The 24,518-nt window shown below is 37.1% G+C and overlaps 1 protein-coding gene across 4 annotated transcripts in view; it reads left to right on the top strand.

Annotated features, from left to right (window-relative positions):
• The window catches only part of LY75 (lymphocyte antigen 75), a 185,195-nt gene that overhangs the window by 113,083 nt on the left and 47,594 nt on the right, over positions 1-24,518 (top strand). For 2 of the 4 annotated variants that reach the window (XM_072612120.1, XM_072612119.1), the window contains exon 1: positions 19,475-20,121. In XM_072612120.1, coding sequence (XP_072468221.1) covers positions 19,512-20,121 — 610 coding nt within the window. In that variant the 5' untranslated portion in view covers positions 19,475-19,511. Of the gene's footprint in view, positions 1-1,748; positions 1,872-3,609; positions 3,778-5,615; positions 7,547-19,474; positions 20,122-24,518 lie in introns of those variants that run through there. The other 2 variants (XM_072612118.1, XM_072612121.1) reach the window with 2 other exon arrangements.

Genomic DNA, 24,518 nt, shown 5'->3' with positions numbered 1-24,518 from the left:
TCATATTGGGAAAATGCTATCTACGTTGCCCATCTAGCATAGTGTCCATCTGGTCAGTATCCTTGCATTAACAATTTAACCACACAAATGGAAATCTCATCTAATTATACTGCTCCTATCTGTGAGGAGTCTTCAAATTTCTATTTCTCTGAAAAGATGTTCTGATGGATGGTAGGTGTGTCTATAATATGCTGTTCCACATATAAAACTTAAGATAAATTAAAAAACCCCTACCTCTAAAGGATATAAAGAATTCAAAATCTCTGGAGCTCTTATCCATGTAACAATAGTCTTGTCGTTAAAGACAGCTAAGTGGGGTAGCGGATAGCATTCTGGGCTTGGAGTCAGAAAGGCCTGAGTTCATTCCACCCTCAGACATTCACTAGCTGTGTGACTCTGAGCAAGTCACTTAAACTTTGCCTCAGTTTCCTCCTCTGTAAAATGAGAGTAATAGTGCCACTTAATTCACCAGAGTTATGACAAAATGAGATAATATAAACCTTGAAGCACTATGTAAATACTTTCATTATTATTATGTACAATTTGAGACAACATGGTAGTATTTAATTATTTAGCATGAAATGTGTAGTGTTTATTTAGCATGAAATGTATTTAATATTTACATACTGTGCCTTCCTTCTCTGTTTATTATCTTACCAGAAGTTGGCCTGACAGCATGCTAACTCTCAGGTGTCTACATCACCTGCACCTGCTACAGGTCCTTGTTATTCCATGACTCCTTCTGGAGACTGAATATGGCTTCCTCTAGAGGACAACAGCCTAACCACAAGCCTGGATCAACTAATCAATCAACACGTATTTGTTAAGCTCCTATAAAACAGACAGTACCCTAGATTAAGTGCTGAGCATACAAAGACGAAAGTGACACGGTCGTTGACCTCTGAGAGTTTACACTCTTAATTCTGAGCTCCCATTCTAACAGTCCCTTTAGAACCTCAGCTTGGAAACTGAGGAGAAATTGTCATAGCATACAATCCCTTTTAAAGGTCTGTACTTTGACTTTCCAGTTAAATGTTTCTATTCCAAGATTCAATAATTCTTGGAAAACAAGGCAGCATGTTTATGAACTGATGATAAAAAGACATGAGGGATCAGAGCTACCTAGCCTATTCTTACTAATTAGGTACTATTTTAGGGACATAACCAAATGTACTTGCTTAAATTCTGTCATGAATAGGTCTTTTGAAAGGCCCATAGCATATCAGGCACATTTAATTTCTATCCTAATAGAAACAAATTAAAAATTTATGTGAGCAAAATGTGATATTTTAGTCAAGTTTTAAATGGCTGTCTATTTTTCCACCGTCTTATTTTCCTAGTCATTATCTCTTAGCTGTTATGGTATAGAAGGTCCAGAAGACTGAATCTTCAGGATAAAAAAGTGTCACCATAAAAATATTTCTAAGAAGTTAAAATCCTCTAGGTACAAAATTGTCAATCTGGAAATTTGGGGGCATTCTTTCATACCAGTATCTTTTTAGGGAAATGGAGATATTTATTGCCTAGTTCCGAAAGCTACTGCTTACAGGGCCTTTTAAAGATTAGTTTCAATATAAAGGCTTAGGATTTTTAGGTGAAGATTGATTTTTACATGGTTCAAAATGCATCTTTCTGTATCAACATTTTTCCATAATAGCTTTCTTTATTGTATTACAGATTAATCATTTGTGTGTATTGAAAACTCCTAAAGTAGATATGCCTTTAACACACTAATTTTACTACTTCAGATAGTGCAGCAACCATTGTTACCATAAAAAATGAAGATGAGAATATGTTTGTAAGCAGAATGATAAGAGAACATAATTATGTCACAATGAGAGTTTGGCTTGGATTATCTCAGCACCCTAATGGTAAGTGTTACTTTTCTATGTATTCGTTGTGCAGACAAATCTCTGACTAGTCTCATAGAAACTTGTCTCAATTTTAGCCTTTTCTGAACACTATAAAATGGTGGACTTTACTAAAAATTCTTCATTGTTGGGGGAAAGCCTCAGACTCCTGCCATTTCAGCATTGGTTAAAGGTTCTGTGGATGTTTAGCCCAAGTGCAAATCAATCATCCAATATTTATTAAGGACCTATTGTTCGAAAGGCACTAGGGAGATAAAGATGAAAATCTCTGTCCTGAAGGAGTTACATCCTAATGGAAATGACAAGAGTTACATGTTTAGGAATATGCAAGACATAGAAAGCAGAGGGAGGGCTTAAGAACGAGTTTTATTTTTAGATATGTGAAGTTTCAGATACCTATGTGATGTCCAATTTGAAATGGCCAATAAGTAATAATAGTAATAGTGCTTTATAATGTATTATCTCTGTTGATCTTCACAACAATCTATAACATAGGTGCTATTATCCCCATTTTAAAAATAAGGTAACTGAGACATCAACTAATTAATGAGTTGCCTAGTATTACACAGTTTAAAAAAAGGCATCTGAGACAGAATTTGAACTCAGGTCTGACTTCAAGTTCAACATTCTATCTACTATACCACTATAGCTTCTGACCAGTGATGTGGAATCGGAATTCAGGAGATTGACTGAATATATAGATCTTCCTAGAGAAGCAAGATCCATGGGATCTGATGAGGTCACTAAGGTAGAACGTATGAAAAGAGAAGGTCCAAGACAGAACCTTAGTGTGTAACTATAGTTAGGGAGTGGGATTAAAGCTGCCTTGAAATATCTGAAAAAATGTTACATGTAAGAGGGATTTATACTTGGTCTGCATGACCTTAGAGAGCAGAAGTAGGAATCGGAAGCTATGGATGGAAGCTGGGAAGGGAAAGGAGGGAGAAAGATTTCACCTTGATAAAGGAAAAACTTCCTAACAATGCTAAAAGTGGAATGGGGTGTAAGGGATGCCTTCCCAAAGGCAAGGGCTAGAGAACCACTTGTCAGACACGTTGCAGAAAGGACTCTTGTCAAGAGTAGCTTGACTAAATGCCTTTTGAGGTCCCTTCTGAGATTCTGTTGACAAGTGATCCTATGTCTCCTGGCCTGGTTTGGAAACTTATACATTTTTTAATGAATTAGTACTAATGGAAAAGTACCTCTATGCAAAGTATAATAAGAAGTTTGGGTGATAATGGACACTTGTTTCTGAGAGTCTTGGATCAACAAGATTGTTTATACTTTTGTTTTGTGTTCTAAAAAAAAAAAAGGCCTAAACTTCTAGGACCCATCTCACTAATATTGGGCTGCCTGGTCCTCTGTATACTGGATATTTTTCACATTTGTGTTCTCACCCTTCAAGGTGCTTCACTGTACGCAGATCAGTTCCTAACAGTGATTGTTACAAAATGATACTATTGATATTTGCACCCTGGCCCTAAAGAATTAATGTAAAGCACTATTTCATTAGTGGAAGTTTTCAGAAGGAAGCTATATGGTTTGAGTTAACTTGGACTAAACAAAGAGAAGGAATTAGGGCTTTTTCTAATGCTAGAAGTATATTTGTAGCAAAGATGCTTTCATCCAAACTACACATTGTAAGAAATATAACTTTCTTCATGCTTCAGAACCTTTTCATATTTTACTTGAAATTTTGGAAGTGATAACCAAACCTTGCTATAATCCCATCCTATAGATGACTCTTGGAGCTGGTTGGATGGTTCAGTATCAGAATATGTCAAATGGGGAAATGAAAGTACGAATATTGGTGGAAATTGTAGCGTCTTGCTGGCCTCAAGTGAAACGTGGACTAAAGTTAAATGTGACCAAGGCCACGGAAGAGCTGTCTGCAAAGTCCCTATGGGTAAGCTTTGACTTGGTCTTAAATAGGCTATGTAGAGGTTTATAGTAAATTAAAATACTACTGTAGAGCAGCATGTTGCCAGAAAATTAATACATCAAGCAGGCGCAAAGGTTTGGCTTTGGTCCAAGGCTTATCAATTCTAGAAACAACACACCTCTGAATTATAAAGAATTATTTTGCATAGATACTATGATGAAACTTGATTAAATACAAAGAAAAATGCAAGAGCAAGCTAAGATTCATTTGAAAACTAACAAACATTAACCTCCATGTAACTAACTTCTGTCCAGGGAAAAATTTGGAGCTCCTTCATTTTAAAGGAAAATTTTAACTTTGAAAACTTTTAAAGAATAGGATTTAATTAAGGCAGCATTGTATAGTAGAAGAGGGATGTAGCAAAGAACCTGAATTTCCCACTTAAATGATCTTAAGATAAATCACTTAAGCTCTCTATACCTCAGTTTCCTCATCTGTAAAATTAGGTTAGAGGAGATGATATCTGAGGTCTCTTCCAGCTCCAAAATTATGATCATATGAATGTATAGGAAACTGAGCTTTCATTATTTCATTGTGGCTTACTCTCCTTCTTTCCTCAGACCCATTAAATTTCATGGTAACTTTGAATCTGTGCATGGATTGTTTTTAATTGTTACTAACTACTGAAAATCATCAGGGGAAAACATAATTATACAGATGTTTTCATCACTCACTGGTACTATAATATAAAATACGACATTAATGATTTTGTCTCCGTGGGAAAAGCTTCTGAATTCTTCACAATTCAGCATTTCTTTCCATGTGGGTTTTGGGGGTAGAAGAGACAGAATATTTTCCCATTTCAGTAAGCAGAATATTAAAGATGAAATATTGATGCAGATTTATTAATCATTATAGAACCTGAATTGTGGAAAGCTAGGAATTTACAGTTTAAATCACCCTGGTGATTTGATCATTTAAAGATTAAATAGTACTAAGTGATTTACAAATAACAATTTAACCAGGGCAATGGAAAATTTTCTATAATTATAGCTCAGTCCAATGCAAATGAAACATAAGAAGATTGTAGTTTTTAGCAACTTGTCTAGGATCAAAAAATATATTGAAGTGTGATACTCTAGAAAGACTGCTCTGAGAATATGAGAATTGTAAAAGTTTCTTGATCTTTTTTGGAAGAAATTGCCATAAAAGTCACAAGAATATTAATTAAATGCATTTTATATATAGCAAGTGGGGCAGTGGATAGAGTACTGGCCCTGGAGTGAAGAGGACCTGAGTTCAAATCCAGCCTCTGATACTTACTAGCTTAACCTTGTTTGCCTCAGATCCTCATCTGTAAAATGAACTGAAAAAGGAAATGGCAAACCACTCTAATATCTCTGCCACATAAACTCAAATGGGGTCACAAAGAGTGGGACATGACAGAAAAACAACTGAACAACAAATATAGTAAATAATGTGTTTTTTTCCAAATTAATTGTTGAAGTACCAAGATGGCTAGAATGTATTATGAACAAGAATGGCTAGCATTTTTTACGGCACTCTAAGGTATGTAAAGTGCTTTGCAAATATTATCACATTTGATCCTCACAACAACCCTGGGAAGGTAGGTGCTATTATTATCCCCATTTTACAGATGAGAAAACCGAGTCAGAGAGGTCAAGTGGCTTGACCACAGTCACACAGCTAGAAAGAATGATTGAAACAAACACCCATGAACTTAGGATTTATATGTACTGGGCTGAATTAATGTGCTTTTATATGCTTTTAATAAAACCAAAAATATTGATTATCTCTTTCCTCTCTCATTTCCTCCAATATCCAATCCCTCCCTACTACAGGAAGAAACTACAGAGCAGTGGCTATCGCAATCGCTGTTATGACCTTCTTAGCTTTAGTTTGTGTCCTGATGTGGCGCCTCTACCAAAAGAAACGTCTTCACTGGGCTGGCTTCTCTTTGGTGCGCTTTGACCATGGGGTGAATGAAGATGAGATTATGCTTCCATCTTTCCGTGACTGAATTATTCTAAAAGCTTATTGATTTGCCATTTGTTAAAGAAAAGTAGATTTTCAAATGTATTGCAAGGAGCATGGTGCATATTTCACATGGAGCAAATTGAAGCTTTTGGGGACATTTTAGGTCTCTAACCTGTGATTAGTTGGTTGTTTTTTTAATGTTCATACGGTCACATGCCATTTTTTATTATTTTAATTATTAGCATGGTAAGACTAGAATGAAAAACTAAATTGAAAATAGGACAGTTTAGTGGGCATTTGAGCTGACCATGTTACAATATAAGATACAGAATACATAAGAAAATGAATGAATGTTATTGTGCTAGGTCATGCATCTCTAATTGGTGGGAAAACTGAAGGTAGAAGTTACCTTGTATTAGAACATTCTGCCTTGTGGACAATGTAATTTCCACATTTGTGCAATCAGTTTACTACCAGCATATACTGGTTAGTACAACAATAATCAGGGAACGACCAAATTTAAATATGATTTGAGATATGTGGTTTTTCCTCTATTTTTAGTCATTTGCCTCAGGGCTAAGAGAGAGAAGTTAAAGAGAGGGAGAAGAGGAAGGAGAAGGTAAGATCTTTTCCTAAGGTGAAATGTTGACTGACTCATGCTTTGTAAGTGTCAACTTTTGGCAGATCGCTTTTTTTGTGTGTTACACATTTTGATGATAATTAAGATTTCTTTCATCTCAGAGATCCCTTTCTTATTCATAATTTTGCTTAGAATGACACAGCTTCTAACCTTAGGAAGGCTTTGTTTCTTCGTTTTCTAAAGTGTGGGGCAAGAGGAGAAAACATTACAGGCATTTAGTGTTCACCCCATTACTGTGACAGTGTTTTTATGTAATTATATATGTACTGAAGGTCATTGTTTCCCACTAAAGGGAACCAACTAAAGCAGCAACTGGAAAATGAGACATGATATACCTCACTGGGCTAATTTTTGACTAAAATAATTTTGAATGAGAATGCTTTCCTGCCTTTTCTCCCTCCAAAAAAACAGAACCAAAGACATCAATGAACAAGCATTTATTAAGTGTGTATAATGTGACAGGGGCCGTGTAAGCATTAGGTATACAAAGAAAGGCAAAAGCAGTGTCTGCCCCTGGGAGCTCCCATTCTAATTGAGGAGGAGGCAACAGCATGTAAATAAATAGGTGGTACATAGAAGATACTCTTAAAGGGGAAATGAGGGCAATGCAGAGAATAATGGATATATCCTATACTTGTGAACATAGAGAGATTGAGATTTAAAATATTACTACAATTCCTAATATAATATTTAATATCATGATTTGTCAAGGAACATTAATTTTCTATGGTTAATGCTATAACATTTTATAATTTGGCATCTAGTTCTAATGATGCACCCTCTGGAAATACTAATTTTGTATAAATGTTTTATTCAGTATTCTACTTATAAATATTTGCACTTCTGAGAATTTTTGTATACAAATATGCATAGTTTTATTTTATAGCTTGCTCCCAAGGCTATTAAATTATGTTAAAGTTGTGTATAGTTTTCTAAATAAGTCTTAATATATTCTGCAAATACCTTGTTTTATTGGAATAAACAAATGCCCTAAGTCCATCATACTAGTTTCTTTGCCCTGGAAATTGTACAACATAGCATCTCAGTCTGTCATTGAAAGAGCTAAGGTAGTGTATTTATGGGAGATATGCAAATATGTACAGTAACAGTGCCTTAAAATTTTTAATAAAAAATTGGAATTCTTTTGGAAAATGATTATTTCCAGATTTAGATTCATTATATCTAGAGCATATTCTGAAAAAATGGTCATCTGTCGTGCTTTAAAACTCTCAAACCTTTCATCAATATAAAATTAAATTGTCATTTGTCCTTCACATTTCTGATGGATCCATTTCATTCAATGAAAGAAATGTGTACATTTCTAGATTTCTTAGACTAGTTAGAATTGATTCCTATTCCAATTCAGTAGCAGCCTGTTCTCTCTATTTTGCCTGTTTCAATATGGATGAATTTGAAGGGGGAAATGGAAAAACCTTGGGAAAAACCAACTTATGTGCATTCAGTGGTGTGGGTAACAGTGGAGGTGAATAATTAAATAGTGCCTCAAAATCAATCTGCTTTAAGTTTTTGACATAACTGCCTGAATGAGAGACCTCAACTACCACATACTCCAACGAAATCTTGAAGTTTATACCAGACCAAATAAGCCAAAAAGTCAACAAGAACCTCCAGTAAGTGAGCCACGTCTTCCATCCCAGAACTGCACAAAAGAAAATTAGATCAGAAGCCCATGGAAAATAGGAAAAAGGGCCCCTCCAGCAAAATGAGCCACCAGTGTGACCAAGCTATATAGCCAGAGGTAGAAGGCTTTTCTGAGAAAACCACAGGATGGAGAAACCTTGAAAGCCCTGGAGAGGGAAAATGGATAGCTACAGTGGTGCTGACCAACAGAGCAACAAGATCCGATTCTAACAACTCAGGATCAGGGATTCTGAAATCCCTGGGCCCAGAATATCCATTCTCTTCTTATCTTCTGGGTTTCTTATCTCACTTATACTGGACTAATTGGTCTGTAAGTCTGGACTTGCATTGTTTCCAACCTGGATCAGTTTGCCCATCCTCATGCAGCCCAGAACTGAGGGCTTCCCTCCGTTACAGGGGCTCCCCATATTGATGCCAGATCTAGTGAATACACTTGCTCCAGTTTAGTCCTACTGTAACTCAGAACTCCTGAGTTCAAGCAATCTACCAGTCTCAGTCTTTCCAGCAGCAGAGATTACAGGACCTTTGAAAGAACACGTTTAATAGAATGGTTGGGGCAGAAGCCTAATTACAAAAAGTTGAGGATGGAGTGAAAATATTCCTCCGGGTTCCCAAATGAAAACTGTGACCTTTGCCCCTCTCATACACCTTTTGGAGATATTCGTTTTCTAGCCTCTGGAAGCTAATTCTTTCTCACCTTCAGCTAGTTCCCTTTATTCTTGATTCATTGACCACAAGAAAATTTCCTCCAATCAGATTATAGCAGCTGGTTCTGCCTTTAGTGATTTGTTGAGAGATCCACCTAATTTGACATCATCAGCCCAGTGCCCTTCAGATCAAAGGCTCCCCTGGTTGTTCTCTTAACCTGGCTTTTCCCTTATCTTGCTGTTACAAGAAGCCTCCATCCCCAGTTTGATGATCTGGATTTTGAACCCTGCACCTCCTGGTGCTACCCTAGCACTATCCTTCTCAGCTAAGCAGAGAGGACAATACAGATGAACACCCCTCTGTGTTCTTACTCTACTGGTCCCAGTCACTCCAGGGCTCTCAACATGATGTATATATAGGCAAACACAGCATAGTTTTATTTTACATAATATAACAAACAGAATTTCATAATAGTTTCATTAATATATTGTGTTCAAACCCCATCATATCAAAATTTTAATTTGATAAATATTTATCAAGTATCTACTGTGTGTAGGACATTATGGAAGGGCCTAGGGTAGATTCAAAGTTTAAATAAAATATGATCCTTGCCCTTCTGGAGTTAAGGCTCTAAAACAGGGGTTTTTAATCTGGGGTCCACAGACTACAGAGGGCTCCATGGATAGATTTCAAAGGATCTATTAACTTGGGTGGGAAAAAAATACAACTTTATTTTCAATATGATTGGGTTTTTTCTTAATCCTATGCATTTTATGTTATGCATTTTAAAAGATTATTCTGAGAAGAGATCCATAGGATTCAGTTAGACTGCCAAAGGGGTCCATGACACAAAATAGGCGATGTACTTCTCCCTGCCCCCCACTCTTGGTACATTAAGGCATGTGAACTGGTCCAGCCATTTTGGAAAGCAATGTGGAACGATGCCCAAAAAGCTTGTTAAACCCAACAATATCACTACTTGCACTGTATCCCAAAAAAGTCAAAGAATTAAAGAATCCATGTAAGGATTCAAAAATATGTATGAAGCTTCATTATGGCAAAGAACTGGAAATTGAAAGAATGCCTATCAGTTGGGGAATGGCTTACTAGTTGTGGTATATATGTACATATATATATATATATATATATATATATATATATATATATATATATATATATATATATATATATATATATATATACATATATATATATGATACATGTAATGATGAGGTCATAGAAAAACCGGGAAGACTTGTATAAACTGATGCAACATGAAGTGAGCAAAAGCAGGAAAAGAATTTGTATAATATTAACAGTAATATAGAAACAAATAACTTTGAAACTCAGGAACCCTAGCAGGATCAATACAATGGAATTAACTACAGTTCCAGAGGACTTAACAACAAAACATACTAACCACCTACAAATAGAAAGATGATGAACTTAGAGTGTTGATTGAAGCATATTTGGGGGGCAAAGGGGACATAACTAACGTAGGGATTTGTCTTACTTGACAATTGTAATTTGTAACGGGTTTTGTTTTTCCTGTTCAGTGAATGGGGGAAGAGGAAATGGAAGAGAAAGGATTTGGAACTGAAAATAGACTAAAATTGAATTATTTTTTTTTTAAAAATTTATTCCCCTGCTTAAGAGGGTAGCTTTGCACTCACCATACAATTCTCTGTAGATCACACACAGTTCAAAAATGTTTGTTTAGGGTGAAATTTAGGACCTTTCTGGATCTGTTTCCTTCTTCTTAAACTCAGTAGTTGTTAACTGCTTGTTTTTTTCATTTCTCCTTGACCAAGTTTAATGCCTAGAACCTAAATAGCTAATTAAAACCAGGACTAATAGTTGAGAAAAGCTTAATGTATTACCTCCTCCTAGATAATGCTACATTTAATATGGGCCATTAATAAAAGAGTCCCTGAAGTAAAGAATTTCAGGCATCCTGTAAGACCAATAAAAGAGAATAATCTTTGAGTGGAAGGTTCTTTTAGCTCCCCCCAAAATCATACCGTATAACTGATCATGATAACCTCTTTGAATACACAATTTCAGGCTACAAAGAAGTTAAAAAAGATTCCAGAGCACTATAAAGATTAGAGAAAAATAAAAACCTGGTGGAAAAAGTTTAATGAACTGGATTTTTTATTAACATAGGGCAATGTGAGCCAAGAGAACATCTAACAATAGTCTTGGAGAATGCAGAGCTCTAAAATGCTATTCGGTAGAGTCGGACCTGAATTCAACCTGCCTGTTTTAAATACGTTTGTATACGTTTATAAGCAGATATATCTCATATATATGTATATGTATGTATGCATATTTGTGAATATACAAGTAAAGGTATACACACACACCCAACAGTATTCATAAATACGTGTCTCCTTCTTTTCTTGGCTTCCTCTCTAACAAAGAGAGTATTAGGAGACAGATCTAGCAGTGCTCTCCTTCAGTTCTCCTCATGTGACTGAATAGGAGGTTGAACTTAGTCTAACCTAGGTGTCTGTTAGTAATTCAATTCTATCTTCTTCAAATATACACTTGTATTTTTTATTTGTAAACCTGTGGGTATGTTTTATATTATAAAAATATCTTATATTTGTAGGATCATTAAGAATTATAGTCTCAATATATACAATTCATTTTTGTTGGATTCGTATGTATTTCACTGAGCTAGAAATTTCCTTCAAAATCCATATGCTGATTAGTTCTCATTAAATATATAATATGTATCACACACACTCCCATAGTTCCCAGCATACAAACAATAATGTTGTGCTGCTCCCCCTAGTGGATTAACATAAGAACTAAGTGATACAATTTAAAATATCTGAGGTTTAATTTTGTTAAGCTTATCTATATGACATTCTTTTTGACACCAACAGATGAATGACTACATTTGTGTAAAAGTTTAATAATATGGAAAAATAATATGGAACCTTAGTAATGAAAATGATTGGTGAAAGTCTTATCATCTAGAAGTGTTTTATAAATAGTCCTGGGACCCTAAATGAATTTCCAGTGTTGTTTACCATTTTCCTTATATAAATGCTAAAGTATGCATATATATTAAAAAATGATACCTAGGCTGATATTGGGTCTATATCAATATGCTTCATGATGAAAATAAAATTGTAACAAGGGAAAATGATAAACAGTGGTGTCTTAATATAACAGAATATGATAATGAAATAAATGGGTGATACAAAGAAATTTGGAAGAATCTTTATGAAATACTGAGAAATTAAGAAAAGTATAACTAAGAATGGAGTACACACGAACTGAACATTTCAGAGAGAAAATGAGAACGAATGGACAAAGAATCTTTATGAGAATTCATAGAGTGAGAAATTACAAAACTTTTTGGGATTTGAGGCTTCATCATCAGAGAGAAACTCTCTCAAGCAATGCTTTTCAACCAGTGTTCTATAATCTAAAATCATAAGAGAGTTTCTTGGGACACAGTGTGATTTAGTGATTTACCTAGTCACAGACACTGTATGGCCAAGGCCAATCTTCTATCTGCTACCTCTCTTTGTGTATTGAAATGAATTAATTTAAATGTAAATACTAAACAAGCTTAATTGATTATTTTATTTTTTCAATGCTGTTTTTAATAAAACATTTCATTTTTTAAAAAATCTAGTGCTCTCCAATATTCAAATTAATCTGTTTGGTAGAATATTCAAATGTTGGTGGTGGTTTTTTTCACTTTTAAGAAGTGAAAAAAATTAACAACCAACATTGAAGCTCTTAGCTCTGCTGATCTAGTAGGAATTGTCTTAAACTGTTGTGGGAGGAGCCAGACCTTTGTGAAGGGTCTAAAAGTAAGGTACAGATTCCAGTCCTTCACAAAGGGGTGACTCCTCCCACAACAGTTCAAGGCTAGTTCATTGCCCATGTCATCTCACTGAGTCAAGAATGGTTCAAAGAGACATGTCCAAACACTTCAAGATCTTAGACTCATCACCTTGTTACCTCATTAGGTTGAATACCTCCTGATTGACCTCCTACAACTAAAATCATAGATTTTAAATCTGGAGTATTGGTTGTGGTGAGATAGCATAGGGAATAGAGAGCCAGTTCCCAAAATGAGAAGTCTTAGCTTGAAGTTCTGCCTCTGACCATACTGACTGTGTAACTCTAGCCAAGTCACTTAACCTCACTATACTTTAGGTACTCTAAAGACTATAAGCTGATTTTTAAAATTAAAACCTTTTTAAAAAGACTATATAAATTGTACAAGTTGTGGTATATGAATGTAATGGAATAGGATTGTGCTATAAGAAATGATGAGCCAGAAAAACTCGGAAAGATATGAACTGATGCAAAGTGAAGTGTGCAGTATTTCTATAAATTACTAACAAAGCCCAACAGCAAGAGATAGAGAAATTCCATTTAAAGTTACCATAGACATTATAAAACATCTGGGAGTCTACCTGCCAAGACAAGCTCAGGAATTATATGAACACAATTACAAAACACTTTTTCACACAAATAAAGTCAGACCTAAATAATTGGAAAAATATCAGTTGCTTATGGGTAGGCTGAGCTAATATAATAAAAATGACAATTTTACCTAAATTAATTTACTTATTCAGTTCCATATCATATCATACCAATCAAACTACCAAAAATTATTTTATAGAGTTAGAAAAAATAACAAAATTTATCCGGAAGAACAAAAGGTCCAGAATATTAAGAGAATTGATGAAAAGAAATGCAAGGGAAGGTAGCCTAGTCATACCAGATCTTAGATTGCATTATAAAGCAGCAATCATCAAAACTACTTGGAGGGACTTAGTTTTTGGAAGAAGGTTTGTATGCCAGATGAGACTCTGGGGAGCCACTAAGCAGCCCCCCAGATTTGAAAACCCAGATGTTAGTGCTTCCCTCTTTGATCTAAGAACCTGTGATAGCAGCCCTCCTGTGTATGTTGGGGCACTTACTGATACATTATGGCAAAGAGGATGGGATCTGCATAAATTAAAAGAAACCAGACCAGAGCAGTGAAAGCTTGGAATAGAGCCCTGGAAACTGAGCCAAAAACTGCCTGCTGAATGACCCAGCAGAAGCAGGGAATGGCCTGTTTGCTGACCTTAGTGGGGTGAGAGGAATGACAGCAGAAGTTGGAGCAGAGAGCTGCCTTTGCCCAGACCCAGACAGGAGCTGGGAGCTGCTGGCTCCTGTTTGAGGAGGAGGAACCCAGGAGATCAGAGTTCAGCCCTGGGGCAAGATGGGGATTGCACAGCAAGGCACTGAGTGTGTTTTTTTGCAGTGTTCTCCTGGGACCATTTGGGACCCATGGGGTGGAGATGCCTATGGTGGGTGGGGGAAAGTGCTATGTATCCCCAAGGACCCCACCCTGATGGCTTTGTTGCCCAGATGTCCCTCAGGACTTGACTCATTAGGGCCTACACCTGGAGTGCCTGGAAGGGCAGTGTGGGGAAGACACACCCCCAAGAGAACTTTGCTTGGATATTTCTGTTTGGGATTGAGGAAGGAGGAGTTGATTGCTCTCTCCTCAAGTAATGATGTTATGTTATGCCTATACCTTTGTGTTTGTTTAAAGCCAATTGGCCACCCTGGTAATCACTTGCTATGTCATATATTCTGCAAATGTGAACTATGTTGTATTTACTTAAGAAATGTTATTGCCTCTTTGTTCCAGGATCCATGGCTATTTAGACTGTAAGATCAAGGATCCTGGAAGGATGGATTGTAAAGGCAAGCAAAGTAGGATCTTTTGCTGTTTTTGTTTTGGTACAATCAAAAAGTATAATGTCTCTGATTGAATAATGTGATTGAGGAGGATCTTTCCCACCCATTGTTGGGCCTGAGAAGATTTGTAGGAAGGCCCATACCTTTTGTTAATGGGGCACTGGTTCTCAAGGGATGTGATGCCCTCTGGCTCTAAAAAGCATATAAAGACTCTGAGGTGCAGTTTTACTTTGGGGCTTAGTTTTTGGAAAGAAATTTGTGTGCAAAATGAGACTCTGGGAAACCACTAAGCAGACCCCCAGCTTTGAAAACCCAGATGTTAGTGCTTCCCTCTCTGGTAACTATGATCAGACAGTTGGACCTGTCTGTTGATTTGTGATAAATGCATTGATTATGGTCAGACAGAAGAAGCCATGTCTGTTGATCTTTGATTTCTCTGTATTTTCTTTGAAGTTCAGGGTGCTGACTCCTCTGAACTAGGTGAATGATATATGTGTTTGATTAAAGGAATAATATATGTGCTTGATTAAAGTTACTGTTAACCCCTAAAAAAAAAAAAACTGCTTGGTAATAGCTAAGAGATACAGTCGTAGATCAGTGGAATAGGTTAGATATACAAGACACAGTAGTCAATGACTATAGTAATTTACTGTTTGATAAACCCAAAGACTCCAGCTTCTGGGATAAGAACTCACTATTAAACAAAAACTGCTAGGAAAACTGGAAAAATAGTGTGGCAGAAACTAGGCATAGATCAATACCTTATGCCATATCAAGATCGAGTCAAAATGGGTACACGACTTAGATATAAAATCTGTTACTATAAGCAAACTAGGAGAGTAAGGAATAGTTTACCTGTAAGATTTATGGGGAAAGGAAGAATTTGTGACCAAACAAGAGATAGAGAACATTATGAAAAGTCAAATGGATAATTTTGATTACATTAAATTGAGAAGTTTTTACAGAAACAAAGCTAATGCAACCAAGGAAGCAGAAAGCTGGGAAACAATTTTTGCAACTAGTGTTCTCTGATAAAGGCCTCATTTCTAAGATATATAGAGAATTGAGTCAAATTTATAAGGATATAAGTCATTCCCCAAATGATAAATGGTCAAAGGATATGAACAGGCAGTTTTCAGATAAAGAAATTAAAACTATCTATAGTCATATAAAAAAAATGCTGTAAATCACTATTTGTTAGAGAAATGCAAATCAAAACAATTTGAGGTACCACATCATACTTATTAGATTGGCTAACGTGACAAAACAGGTAAATGATAAATATTGGAGAAGATGTGGGAAAATTGGAACACTGATGCATTGTTGGTGTGGTTGTGAATTGATCCAAACATTCTGGAGAGCAATTTGGAACTATGCCCAAAGGGCTATAAAACCATGCAAACCTTTTTGACCCAGCATTACCACTTCTACATCTGGGTCCCAAAGAGATTATAAAAATTGGAGAGGACTTACATGTACAAAAATATTTACAGCAGTTCTTTTTGTGGTGGCCAAGAATTGGAAATTAAGAGGATACCCATCAATTGGAGAATGGTTGGACAAGTTGTGGTACATGAATGTAATGGAATACTAGTGTTCCATAAGAAATGATGAGTAGGCAGACTTCAGAAAAACTTGGACCTATATGAACTGATGCTGAGTGAATTAAGCAGAATTACAAGATCATTATACACAGTAACAATAACATGGTACAAAGAAGAACTTTGATAGACTTAGATCTTCTCAGCAATACGATGATTTAAGACAATTCCAAAAGACTCATGATGGAAAATGCTATCCACATCCAGAGAAAGAACTGATGGAGTCTGAATGCAAATTGAAGCACACCATTCTCACTTTATTTTTTTCATGATTTTTGCCCCTTTTGTTCTATTTCTTCTTTCACAACATGATTAGTATGAGGATATGTTTTATGTGATTGCACAAATATAAACTACACCAAAATGGATTACCGTCTTAGGGAGGGGGAACAGAAGAGAGGGAGGGAAAAAATTTGCAACTCAAAATTTTATTAATAAATGAATGTTAAAAATTGTCTTTACATGTAATTGGAAAAAATAAAATACTGTTTTAAAGAAAGATTTTTTTAAAAAGATTATTAAGTGGCAGAGATGCTTGCCTGTATTAATTCATAGCCAGTACTTATATCATGCTCTAAGGTTCACAAAGCACTTTGTACTTGTTATTTCATTTTATCTCACAACAATCCTATGAGATAGGTGCTATTATTATCCTCATTTTACCAACAAGGAAGCTAGGGCCAGAAGAGGTTAACTGACTTGTCCAGGATTATATAGCTAATATCTGAAGCTGAGCTGAACTTAGGTCTTCCTGACTCCAAATTTATTGCTTTATACACTGCACTACCTATATTTAATTTACCAGTGATCACACAGCAATAAATTCCAGAGCTATGATATAAACCCAGATTATCTGATTTCAATCCAGTGCTCTTCGTTATGCCACTATTGCTCTCCAACATTATGGGATTTAATAACCAAGTGTTATTATTCAGAGAACACCAGCCATGCTATCCTGAATTACTCAGAATTAGGAAATCTAATCATTAGTACTACTTACCATATTAATCTAACTATAATAATAATAATCAATAGTTAATGCCTTAGTGTTTATAAAACAATGAAAAAGAGATCTCTAGTGGCAAACTCTGGAGAAGATAGGGGATGAGATTCTCACTGGATGTACAGCCATGGATGGATTCCAGGCTGCAACCTGAATTGTTGGAAGCAATCTGAATTAATGAGATCAATCTTTTCAGTATTCCAGAGTCATGAAAAGAGGAGTGGGAGAACTTACAAGAGTTACCACTTGAAGAAGAAATCTGTCTTCTGTTAACTTCTCTTGTCTTCAGTCTATTTCTTTGTGCAGTCAATTGTACCAAGTTGTCACCATAATTATGGTGACACCCAGAGCTAAAATGAAGGGTTGGAGTAAAATCTAATATGCTTCAGCTGAAGTCAAAAAGGCTGGAGTAGAAATCATGATCTCCGACAAAGCAAAAGCAAAAATAGACCTAATTAAAAGAGATAATCAGGGAAACTACATTTTGCTAACAGATACCACAGACTATGAGATGATATAAAAAAATCTATAGCAAATTTCTTTGATAAAGACCTCATTTCTCAAATATATATTAAATATAGAACTGAGTCAAATTTATAAAAATAAGAGCTACTCCCCAACTGATAAATGGTCCAAGGATATAAACAGGCAGTTTTCTAAAGAAGAAATCAAAGTTATCTGTAGTCATAAAAAATGCTCTAAATCACTACTGATTAGCAAAATGCAAATTAAAGCAACTCTGTTACCATCTCACATCTATCAGAAATGGCAAATGTTGGAAGATATGAAAGGAAAATGGTATATTAATGAATTGTTGGTGGAGTAGTGAACTGGTCCAATGACTCTAGAGAACAATTTGGAATGAGGCCCAATGGACTATAAAACTGCATACTCATTGGCCCAACAACACCATATGCTAGGTCTATATCTCTAAGAGATCAAAGAAAAAAGAAAATTTGTACAAAAAAAAAATTTATAGCAGTTCTTTTTGTGTTGGCAAAGAATTAGAAATTGAGAGGATATCCATCAACTGAACAAGTTGTAACATTGTGATGAAGTACTGTGGTGCTATAAGAAATAAGAAGGGTAGTTTCAGAAAAACATGGCATTACCTATACACACATGCAAAGTAAAGTGAATTGTACACAATACCAGTAATGTTGTACTGATGGTCAACTGTGAAAGACTTGACTACTATGACATTTCCAAAGGACTCATGTTCAAAAACTGCTATCCATCTCCAGAAAGAGAACTGATGAACTTTGGGTACAAATTGAAATATTTCTTTCTTTATCTTGCTTCATTTTTTTCACAATATGGCTAATAAGGAAATGTTTTACACAATTTCACATGTTTAATTGATATATTGTTTGCCTTCTTGATAGGTATGGAAGAGGGTGGGGGAAAGAAGAGAATTTGTAACTCAAAATTTAAAAAGAAAAGAATGTTTAAAAATAAGCATTTTTTAAAAAGAAAACAATACCTCTGTAAATCTAATTCTCTTGGGGGAATGTTAGTTTGTCAAACACAGGTAAAAAATCACTTTGGAGGATATTATTTACAAATGTGAATGAAGAACTAACTTTGATTGCATAGCTAGCAAGGTCAAATATTAGAGGGGCACAGGATGGGCTATTAAAATGTGTAAACAGATAAAGTTGACAAATCCATTGCCAATTGAGACTTAGCATGAAATTAAAAAGTAACAGTTCACAAGAGGAGATAGATCTTGGATTTACTATGTTGCTGGCAACTTGGAGGAGAAACAAAAAGGAACAGAGAGATCCAAAAGATATTCTTCATTTGAACAAGATGTTCTAGACCAGGAGTTCTTAAAGTTTTTTATGCACCCCTTTTGGCAGGCTGCTGAAGTCTATGGACTCTTTTTCAGAATAATGTACTTAAATAAATAAAATAGAATATATAGGATTAAAAAAAAATAAAGATTAATGAAAATAACTGTAATTTTTCTTTACCCCAGTTCAGGGACCCCCTGAAATCTACCCAGAGAGCCCCTTGTTAAGAACACCAGATGAAGAGATTTGGTTCTAGAGTTATCAGACTCCAGTGATGAAGCTTGAATATGCAAAATACAATAACGAGAAAGACTATGGTAAAAATAGTGATCAACTTTGCCACTAGAACTTTCCATCTCTGCACCTGGCACAGTGTTTTGCACACAGTCGGTGCTCTAAAGATCTGTTGCATTTAATATAATCTGTAAAATGAGGGAGCTGAACTACATACATTATCTCCAAAGTCTCTCCTAGCACTGATATTTCAGTAGAATGAAAGTTCTTTGAGGATAGGGAGTATGACTATTTCTTTATCGTATCCCCAGCAACAAGCATAGTGCCTTACACGTAAGTTGAATGGCACTGAATGTGTTATGTGGCTCTAATATGCTATGATTCCATTTTTCTACCCTTTAACGGAATGTTTTGGGTCCATTCATTTAGAAGAGCGGTGGGTCACAATGGCAGCTAAAACTGGACTCATTCTCTTTACCACCGGAAGTGAGGACTGGACAGGGCCCCCTCAATTTCTCTTGTTCCCACTGTCCTCCAGAGATCAAAGCAAAACCAAAAGAGAAGAGCTAAAAGAGGGAAGTTCCCAGCACCCCACAGGGAGGAGGTGTAAGGGGCCAGGCCTCAAGCTTTCTATCTTCCCAGGGGTCCGGAGAAAGGACGCTCTTGGCGACCTCTGTGAGCCAAAGGAAGCTACAGCCCAGCCCCGGCGCTGGCGCCTTTCTGCGGGACTAGGGACAGGGTCTTTTGCCAAGGCTCTTCCCACCCCGCAAGGGGCCCTCCCCTCATTCCCCCCGCCCCCCCATATCCGTCTGCCTCCACCAGTGGCAGCGAAAGCGGGGGTCACGGTCAGGGGTGGGCTGTGGAAGCGAGTTCCGGATTTCAGAGAGGGGCAGCCAACACGACTCCCCCCTCCCCCAACTGTCTCCCCTCCGCCAGGTTGCTGGGGAGGCTCGCGGTCCGCCCCTGGGGACCAGCGCACCCCACTCGCAGCCATGTCCGCAGCTGTGGTCGCCACGCTCCCCACCCTGCTGCTCCTGCTGGGCCCCGCCGCTGCTGGTAAGGCGTCCCGCTGGCCCAGCTCTGCTCCCCCCTGGCCCTGCCGAGAGCCTCCCAAGGGCAGGGGGACTGATGAGGAGGGGAGGGGGTGGGAGCTAGAGCACTGGGGAGCTGGGGGAACAGGGAAAGAGAATTGGAGGAAGGGAGGGAGGAGAGGGAGAAGCAGGAAAAGGACAGGAATGGGGAGACGGAGAGGAACAGAAGGGAAGAGGGCGAGGAGAGAAGGACAAACAGACACACTGACACTGACAGGTAGACAGATAGAGAGCTAGCTCAGTCAGCTCCGGATGTGAGGCCCCACTGGCTAGCTCCCCACTGAGAGCAGGAGAGGGTTCCATTGAGAGGGTTGGAGGGGATGAACATGTAATCCTTGACCAGGTTCTTCTGTCCACTGAGATCGTTACCGAGGGGAATGGTTGAAAATCGAAACTCTTCCTAAAATCCCCTGCCCAGCCACAAGTGGTTCTCCAGGAGCTTGGTCAGAGATCTGTACCACCCTAGGTCAGGTGTATACACTAACAACCCACATATAGACCTACACACAACCAGTGCACCTCCAGGAGAGAGGGATTTACAGAGCCGGGATTTCTCTCATTCTTCTCACTCCCTACCCTATTTCTTCATGTGCGGAAGTGGGCACTCACATCTTGGATGGGTCTAATGGATGGATGGGAAAGATGGCCTGATAGTTTAGATTAAGGGAGAATTAGGAGGGAAGAGAGAAAACTATGCATTTTCTGTTGAAATTGTCTAGAAGGGAAACTTGGGGAGGGGAGAATTGCCTTTTTCTGTGAACATCAGGAAATGGAATGGGTGACAAAACTGCTCTTTAAGCACTTGGATCATAGACAACGGATTGAGAAATGCAGCACAGCCAAATCAATCCAGCAGAATTAGTCAGGAGCACTTCCCAAAATAACCCTAAATTCATAGGATCTATACTACTGAACTTGTGGTGAAAGAAATGTTTGTACTACAGACCCAAAATGTTTTGTTAGGGGTTTGGGAGGGGCAGATTTGGGGAACTCTACAGTTTAGAAGTATTATTGTTGAAAATTCCAGGACTTGCAAACAAAATAAACAAGAACAGTACCTTTTCTTGCAACATTTTTAAAAAACAAAATAAAGTGATTACGCAAGAGAGTTCCTGAATTTCCAATGTCATTCTGTGATAGTTAAGTTTCTGCTTGAAATTTGCTGGTTAACTAGACAATCCATAGCCAGACTCCAAACTTCAGCCTTTAAAAGTTTTTGTAAGCCTTTGAGTCTACAAATACAGACTGAAATGTGGGGGGTATATCTGGGGTGGGCAGGGAAATAAACAGGTTAAGAAATCATTGCACTTGGACAGGAGTCACGAATCAGTGCTGGAGACAAGACGTTGATATTCACCCCTGAGAAAGAGGCTGTGCCTATATGGTCTTAAACCTGGAGCAAAGCTGTGCTTCTTAGCTCTTTGCCCCGCACGTTATGTCTTTGCCACCACTTAACATCAAGACCTTCAGAAGTCCCAGACTATGACAAAATCAGTGATTTCTATGCCCACTGCACAGTAATTTATTTGGATATGCCCCATTGTGTCTTTGCTGACAGTGTTTGAATTCTGATCCACACCTTCTCAACCTGGAGTATTCTAACCTGTCTCCCTCTTAAATTTTCCATGGCAAATCATTGGCCTCTCTGGATATTAGTTTTTCCATCCAGTAAAATTAGAAGTGTAGACCTGATGATGCTCATAATTCTTTCCAGTCTAGAAATCTGAAGTCTATGAAATTTAAGCCACTAGAAAAGTGCTATATTCCATAGCTTACTGCAGGTACCTTTTTCCTACCTTTGGACATGGACATGAAGAAAACATCTTTAGCACTTCTGAAAATCAAACTTAACTCTTGAGTGTCTTCCAAGAGTAAATGAATGAGCTCCTTCAAGTGGGGCAATTTTGTTTGAGACTTAAATTTGCTTATTCTGTCTTTATAAACTCTTACCCTGTCTACCTCATGAAAAATCACCCATACTCTTATTTCCCCACTCCTCTCATCCAGAAATATGTGGGTCTTCTTTCTATTCAAGTACAGTCACCCCATTTGTCTCATGAAAAGCCCTATAATAACTAAGATTTTGTGCCTTTTTGATGGGTATGGATGGAAGGAAAAGTCATAAATCTGGAGTCAAGAGGATCCTGACTCTTCATTCTTGTTCTTTCCTTCTGTTTCCTCATACCTTAAATGAGACTCTTGGGACAAGATGATTTCAAAGGTCCCTCCCCAGACCAGAGGTTTTTCTTTATGTCTTTTAATATTCCATGAGAACCAGTGCAATGCTCAGACTAAGTCTCTTGTCCTTTCCTTGCCCAATACATGACCAGTGACTCTATGAAGATAGAATTCTTTCCCCTCCATTATTTTGGGTAGTACTTTGTAAATACCACTTTTGGCAGTAGACAAGATCTCTTAATTGTAGGGGTACTTGTTGATTCTAACCTCTTCATATCACATGATGATATCATGAGTTATGAGATATCTCATAACTGACTTCAAAGAATCAAAATCTCTTAATTTTATTAACTCCTTTGATATATTATTTTGTTGGCTGGGGATTGATTTTATTTATAATAGAATAATTTTTAAATATTTTGAAAAGTAAATTTTGCTGGTGGTGGTGGTGAGTCATGTCCAACTAACTCTACATGACCCCAAAAATTTTTGTTCATGGGGTTTTCTTGGCAAAGATATTGGAGCAGATCACCATTTCTTTCTCCACTGTGTCCCTATTTTACAGATGAGGAACTGAGGCAAATAAGGGTTAAGTGACTTGCAGCTAAATGGTGCAGTGGATAGAATGCTGGGCCTGAAGTGAGGAAAACGTGAGTTCAAATGTGACCTCAGACACTTACTAGCTGCGTGACCCTGGACAGGTCATTTAACCTCTGTTTGCCATAATCCACTGGAGAAGTAAATCACAAACCATTCCAATATCTTTGCCAAACAAACAAACAAACCTATGGACAGTGTGGTCCATGGGTCACAAAGAATAGGACACAAGCAAGCAGCAACAAATCAACCTATCTTTCAGAAAATGTTGTAATCATTCAAAAACTATGTTTTTATTCCTCATAAAAAGGAAGTGAATAATAATTCCATATCATTTCATAGGTTTTTATACATTATTGAATGTCCTTCTTTTAAAAATGTTGCTTATCTATTTATGTGATTTCAGGTGGTCGTAATTAATGGATTTGTGTAGCCAAGTAGATGGGTGGAGTGGATACAGTACAGGACCTGGAGTTAGGAAAAGCTGAATTCAAAGTCAACCCCTCACACTTCTTGGATGTGTGATCCACATCAAGTCACTTAGCCTCTCTCTGCTTCAGTTTCCTCAACTGTAAAATGGGGATAATGATAAAGTCTACCTCCCAGCATTGTTGTGAGGATCGAAAGAGATGATGTTTGTGAAGTGCTTAGTACAGTGCCTGGTACATAAGTACTTAACAAATGCTTGTTCCCCCACTTCCCTTATCCTAATGATTAGAGTTCCCACAACTCTTTACATCTAATGTAGAGAGTTTTTCATTTATTCCTTGGTCTTTATACCTAATGAAGAGAGTTACTTATTTATTCCCATGCCTATAGAAAAAAAAAGATGTGTGTAGAGTTCCATCTTATCCCTTAATACAGCAGTTGACATTCCTGACTCTCTCTCAGGAACTCTGATAATTGGACCTGCAAGTAGATTGAGGAAAAAAGGAAGAAAAACCCTGTGGCAATGGGGAAAGAGACACAGAGCAAACTTTTGTGAATTTTATTGCACCAAGAGCATGGAAAAATGTCTGTTCTTGACAAAATGCATCTACTCCCTTTCTACTAATCATTTCATTTTGTGGTTTAAAAAATCTGTTTCTTCACCACAACTGTGTGAGGTAGGTAAGTTGGAGGTAAGGAAAGAGAGATATGAAAATGTAGCAATTTAAACAGGGTCACAAAGCTAATAAGTAAGTGGAGTTGGGATCCAGGTATTTCCCAATTTGTAAACCAGTGTTGTTCCAGAAGTTTATTTTTAAATCGATTACTTAGAACTAACTTAGAACTTAGAACTAAGTAATTGATTACTTACAACTAAACTATGTTTTCCCATAAAAGTAATTTTTCCCTCATGAAGCCTGATTAAAAGTTCCTAGGTGAGGCCACCAAAGTCTATAAAATCCACTGTCACAATTCCTTGCAGCATTGGGACTTGTGGCAATGGCTTCCAAACTTTATTTAGTGATGCCCCCCCCCCCACTTTTTGTAATTAAAGTTGTTGTGCTCTCCCACGTTTCAGAAAACAATTTACACAAGTCATTTTCTTCTCTTGTGCTTCATCCAAATAAAAGGAATAATTTGTTACAATTTTATATTGTA

Source organism: Notamacropus eugenii, chromosome 5 (assembly GCF_028372415.1).
Source record: "Notamacropus eugenii isolate mMacEug1 chromosome 5, mMacEug1.pri_v2, whole genome shotgun sequence".
Lineage (NCBI taxonomy): Eukaryota > Metazoa > Chordata > Mammalia > Diprotodontia > Macropodidae > Notamacropus > Notamacropus eugenii.
The sequence above is the reverse complement of the archived record's forward strand: the minus strand, read 5'-3'. Positions and strand labels throughout refer to the sequence as shown.